Genomic DNA, 6,000 nt, shown 5'->3' with positions numbered 1-6,000 from the left:
ATATATATATATATATATATATATATATAATACTTACTGATATCTAATGTTGTTTTTTATATTTATTTAAAAATAATTATTGGTCTTGGTATAGTTTGCATAGCAGTACATCACAAAACATTTTTGCTCAGAAATACATTGCATTACATACAGTAAGTTAAATGCATTGTGAATACCATTTCATGCTGACATTAAACACCTTCCTAAATAGCTTGCTTCTTTATTTCTTTTAACAGAAGAACCAAGAGGGTTTGGTGAAAAGTCTCACCCAACACAAGACGGACAGTGAAGTTTGGGTCCCCGACTATCTCACACCATCCTGGGTCTCTTTACCTGATGATCGGCCTGTATTGGCTATCATACAGCCGGGGGAGACGACCATGGAGGCCCTGGAGGCACTGTGCAAGGTAAATGTCGTGTGTTCTTGCAAACAAAACTATTAAAATCAAATACATTTCCATGTGACTTTTTAAATCCTGTCAAACTGAAGTTCCCAGAGGCAGGTATCATTGTCCAATATAATAATATTGTCCATTTTGCTTTCAGCTAACATAATTCCATTCATAGTTTCATACTGAACAACAAGTTTCCCCCAAAAAATATAAATTATTTTAGTTTATTCATAGCAATATTAGTAATATTATATATGAATACAGAAAAAGTAGTTTACACGTTTGTTTGTGAACCATGATATAATGGTCATCTGAAACCTATTGACTGGTGGTTGTTTGTCGCCTTGCATGTGCCATCTTTTGTCCTGAGGCATTAGCAACAGATACGTCAGCTGTGCCATGTGTTTCTTTAGCAAACAAGATCCCAGTTTCACTATGCTGTCATCTTGCAGCCCACTAGCAACAATGAACAGGATATTTAACACCTAAAACACACGTCAATATCATAAAAGCAGAGTAATCTGATGATTTGTCCATGGCTAACATCTGAAAACACGAAACTCACCCTCCCATCCTTTAAGGTTGGAGTTGTTGAGAAAGTGCTAGAACTTTCTATTTCTCAAGGCAAACTACTAAAGTGTCAGTGGATTATTTCTTCTTGTGGTTATCTTCCTGTTATCATTCTGCTGTAGTAGCTCTAGGCCTCTTTCCTTGTCCGTTCTCAGCTGCTATCACTGCAGGGTGTTCTAGAATGCTCTTATCCACAGTTCTCGTAAATATGTCCTCAAGCATTTGTGTAGAGAACACACACATCACGTCCTGTTCACATTTGGATGCCAGTGGAGCAATCACTGTTATATTTATGATTCATCTACATGCATCTTTTTAGATAGCCTGCAGCGTTGCATGAAGCATAAAGAATTATAAATAAATTATCCTGCAATACATTATCCTGCAAAGTGGCTGCACTAAATCCCAGAAATGGTTTTCTGTCAAGTCCTGAAATAAAATATTAACCAATTCACACACTGGCAAACGTAAAGTTAACATCCTTTGTCATGGACACATTTTCTTAGCATTTTAAGACGGTCGTAAGTAACTTCAACAGATTAAATGCTGAGGTTTATTGCTGAATGTTAATAGTCTCTCGATATTTATTTAGACTTCCATATTCATTAATCTCTTCTTTTTACAGCTCTCTGGAATACTTTATTCTGGTTAGTCAACTGCAGCATTCTGTAGTCAAATATTTTTGTATAATGACTATTAAACCGTACTGTATATCTGACTAGCTTCATGTCTTAACTTATAATTCACTTCAAATTAATATTTGATTACTTTTTTATTACTTATTTAGGAAGTAACCCTCTTGTAAGTGGGATAATGTACAGTCAGCCAATCAAAAATACATATAGAGTATGTTATAGAGTTTAGTACTAAATCAAATATAATATCATTTCATTTCCCGGCATCTTTTAGCAAAGAAAGCATCTATAACCACAATGCATCATTTTTTAAAATATTATATTTTATTTCAGTTGTTTATTTTATTTCATGTAACTAAAATTTTTATTTAGGGTTTTAGTTAACTATAATAACTCTGAGCAATAATATACTGTACATACATATAATGTTTTTTTTTTACAGGCTCACAGACTAGAACTTTCCCAGCACTATATACGGCTGAAGTTCCTCATTGACAATCAAGTGCAATTGTACGTCCCCAAGCCTGAGGAGGACCTCTGTGACCTGGTGAGTCCAACAAAAAGAGCCTGTCAGTGTCCACACATGTCCTGGACAGCTAAGAGCGTTTAGCGGTCACAGTCGCAGTGTGGGGTGAATTTATTAGACTGTGACGGGCTCTGCAATGGGCCGCATATAGTATAAAAGTTTTGAGTTCTGACTGCGATGTAGGTTAAAGCGAGTCTAAACTCTCCGACAGTGTTGAGGAGGCTGCTGCATCTTATGAATTATGTAGAAGATGCATGTACTACATAATGTACTCTGAATAGTTCTTCTATATGCTAAGCTGTGTGTGTGTGTGTGTGTGTGTGTGTGTGGAGTCTGGGGAAAACCACCTCTGCAACGACAACCTCAAAAGCTAATTTACTTTGCTGTTTTTTTTTTTCATGGTCGTTCTTCTAAGATGACAGAGAGTCTTTGTGTTTTCCATGTCTCCTCTCATCTTTTCTTTTTCTCTCTGTAGAGACTTGACTTTCTCTAACTTTTACTCTCCCTGAAATGATCAAAGCCCCAGTTTTGTCTCAGGCTCTCTTGAGAATGAGCTTTTTTTATTTAGCGTATATACATACGCCATAAATTTCAGCAGACTAAGACATTTTCCATGATGTATGTGAGCTCTTTCTGAAGTCATACTGTAAATGAACTGTACGTCCATAGAGTGCAATCAATATAAGTCTCTCTCTTCCTTTTTTCAGCTCTACAAAGAAATCGAAATTTGTGCCAAGAGAACCAAAGTCCTCCAGTTTGACAGAGATGAGTCCTGTGCCATAGGCTATGGTAACAATGCTGTTCAGTTTATATCTGATTTTTTTCCTGTTCTTTGTTTCTTTTTTCAGTTATTCATGGCTCTTTCTCTCTTCTCCAGGTTTCTCAGTGGCAGTAGTAGAGGAGGACGGAGGCCAGCAGCTTCATATCACTGATGTGAAAGCTGGAGGTCTGGCATTTGCCAAAGGTGTGTGATGGAACTCAGCAGATAGCAGTTCTTCACTACAGCTCAGTTATATACAGTGTTAGGGAAGATACTTTGAAACTTTAGCTTGTCATAATTTAAAGTCAAGCAACTTTTGAAAAAAACTAATTTCTCAGGGTATTGTTTTACACAACACCGATGTACTAAAAATGGAAACTTTTCCTTTGTGTTTTTGACGTTTCACGTACAGACGACAACTTGTCAAAATAATCCCACACTCTCGTTCTTGTAGTTTACACAGAGATGATAACGGTAAAGTTTTCAAAAGTTTTCATTTTTTAAGCCCCCAAAATGCTGTTTCGCCATTTTGAAAATGGTGGTGTGTAAATGCCTTACAAAAAAGTTCCTAGATTACTTTACTGCCTCTATTTGGCAGCTCTTCCAGGTCCAAATCAAAACCTTATGCCTCACCTGCAGTAGTCTGTAAAACTGCTGCGAAATTAGCAGGGGAATATGCAGGAGTCTGAACAACTGCGAGGACCGACCCAAATCTCCACCGGACTGGAGGAAAATCATTTAAAATGCTTTCACATGAGCACAGGATCACCAAGAGGAGCAAATTAAAACCATTACGCACTGCCAGTGATATCTGTGCCAAGCGAATGCGTTCATTAAGAGCAGCCTTCAGAACGGTTTCAGATTCTCTCTGTTCCAGTAAGTCTAGTTGTTCAGTATCAGAGTATTTTAATTAGCGGTGCTTGCTAAGATAAGCATCGCTATTATTAGTATTGCTCATACTAAGGGTTAGGGATTTGTGCTAAACCCCAGAGTATTAAACTTGAATGTACAGTACACAATCTGCATAGACTTTCCCTGCTGCAAAAAAAAAAAAAACATTTAAGTCAGACTATGCAGGTCTTAGCTTGTTTAATATGGTCTTCCAGCCTGACCAAACTGGTCTTTAGCTGGTTTAGCTGTGCGGACAGCTGGTCTGGGAGACCAGGCTGGTTTAAGACTTTTTTTCAGCAGGGTTTTGTTTCAAAATTGTTAGTAATTCTACCCAGAAGGCCTTGCAAAAGTGCCAGTGTACAAGAAAAGGCTTGTCTGGATGAATATTAAGGCAGATGGATACAAACCCAAGTGGACAGTTCGTGAAGCAATTTTTTTGGGGCGGAGAAGAATATGCCCCAACAAAGCATTGGCTCATTAAGACCATGTGCTGTCCAAACTGAATGAAACGAGTGTGTGAAATACACACGGACAAAATTTGCTGGAGGTAATACTCAAATTCAGGACAGTTTGGACGCACAGCACTGGGGGCGCTAGTTGATGACATCACCCCAACATTCATCATCACTCTATTGCCAGGGGCAGAGCCGAGCCATCCAATAAAAAACCTTTATTACAGCTGACATTTTGCTTCATGTAAAACTGGGTCACACTTCAGGCAGTGTGTGCGTGCATGCATGTGTTTAAACCCATACAGCATTCATAAAAGCTCAGGAACAGAGAGAAATATTTAGTCCCTGCAGGAACATGGGCATCAGTAATCAATTAAACTGGCAGTCCCGCCTAATGAGCGTTAACTGAGCTATTGGAGGCTAATTGAGCAGCTGATCTTTTATTGATAATTAAGAGAGGGAGTCAGGTGGTTGGGGGAGGAGCAGATTAGGTTCTTTCTTTGTTCTCATCATGTACAACATACACAACAAATCTACTTTAAAACATGTGAATAGTAAGGAAATAAAAATTTCTTAATGTGGTTATATAAATAATTTACTTTATGTATTAATAATTAACCTCTGACAGCATAAAGAGTTGTACTTCTGCAAGAAAACAAGATCTTGAGAAACTTAAGAACTTTTGTATGTTGACTGTGTGTTTAAGTGATGTAATTACATTTTGGGGTTACAAACTTGATTTGAGCTTTTGTTCAACATTGTGTGTGTTCAGGTCTGCGAGCAGGTGATGAGATTCTGAAATTGAACCGTAAACTGGCGAGTGTGTTGGAGCTGGCTGATATGCAGGCTGCGTTTTCTTTGCCCTCTCTCACCCTGACTGTCAGCACGCTGTCCGCTACCGATCCTCACCAGCTGTGCCAGATGCCTCCCCGCCGATCGGACGGGGTGCAGGACGTCTGCACTGACATCTTCTCCCAGAGTCAGGGTAAACTTAATCACCGCTCTCTTCTTTTTTTTCATATATTTGCATATTTTATTGTCATTATCAGTTTTATTTGGTGCTGCTAGTAGAAGGGAGATTGCTCCACCTTTCAAATCATTTTGTTTCATAGTTTGAGATTCAGAAATCATTAAAATCAGTACTAGAAGTTGATTACATCAACATGCAGTAATGCTAGAGATGCACTACAGTTCAAAGGTTTGGAGTCAGTAAAATGTTTTTTAATATTTTTGAAAGATGTCTCTTATGTTCATTAAGGCTGGGTTTATGATTAAAAATGCAGTAAAAACTGTGTTTTGAAATATTATTACAATTTAAAGTAATTGTTTTATATTTTAATATATATTTTTAACTGAAATTTATTCCTGTCATGGCAAAGCTGAATTTTCAGCAGCCATTACTCCAGACTTCAGTGCAGTGCTATTTTTGTATAATTGATTAGCTATTATAGTTTTTTGTTAATATTTTGAATAAATGTTTTAATATATTTCCTGTTTTCATTTTAATTTAATGTTTTAGCTAATTGCTTGTGTGCTTTTGTCATTTCTATTATTTTTTAATGTCTTTTATCATTTTTATTAAGTTTCAGTTCATGTAGCTTTAGATATTATAGTTATTTTTATTTAGTTTCAGTTAATGTTTATTTCAAGTAATAAACATTTTTATGGTTTTTCTTTAAGTTAATGATGATAACTTTGCTTCAGTGTCACATGATCCTTCAGAAATCATTCTAATATGCTGATCTGGTGCTCAAAACATCTTATTTTTTATCAG

General features: G+C 36.9%; 1 protein-coding gene across 1 annotated transcript in view; it reads left to right on the top strand.

Moving 5' to 3' along the window:
* LOC107718732 (T-lymphoma invasion and metastasis-inducing protein 1-like) overlaps positions 1 to 6,000 on the top strand; it is a 51,146-nt gene that overhangs the window by 28,457 nt on the left and 16,689 nt on the right. Inside the window, exons 10-14 of the mRNA XM_016525939.1 lie at positions 237 to 407; positions 2,040 to 2,144; positions 2,831 to 2,912; positions 3,001 to 3,087; positions 4,999 to 5,211. Of these exons, the coding sequence (XP_016381425.1) occupies positions 237 to 407; positions 2,040 to 2,144; positions 2,831 to 2,912; positions 3,001 to 3,087; positions 4,999 to 5,211 (658 nt within the window). The remainder of the gene's footprint in view (positions 1 to 236; positions 408 to 2,039; positions 2,145 to 2,830; positions 2,913 to 3,000; positions 3,088 to 4,998; positions 5,212 to 6,000) is intronic.

This window comes from Sinocyclocheilus rhinocerous, unplaced genomic scaffold, assembly GCF_001515625.1.
Source record: "Sinocyclocheilus rhinocerous isolate Xijiao unplaced genomic scaffold, SAMN03320098_v1.1 scaffold1655, whole genome shotgun sequence".
Classification (NCBI taxonomy): Eukaryota; Metazoa; Chordata; class Actinopteri; order Cypriniformes; family Cyprinidae; genus Sinocyclocheilus; species Sinocyclocheilus rhinocerous.
The sequence above is the reverse complement of the archived record's forward strand: the minus strand, read 5'-3'. Positions and strand labels throughout refer to the sequence as shown.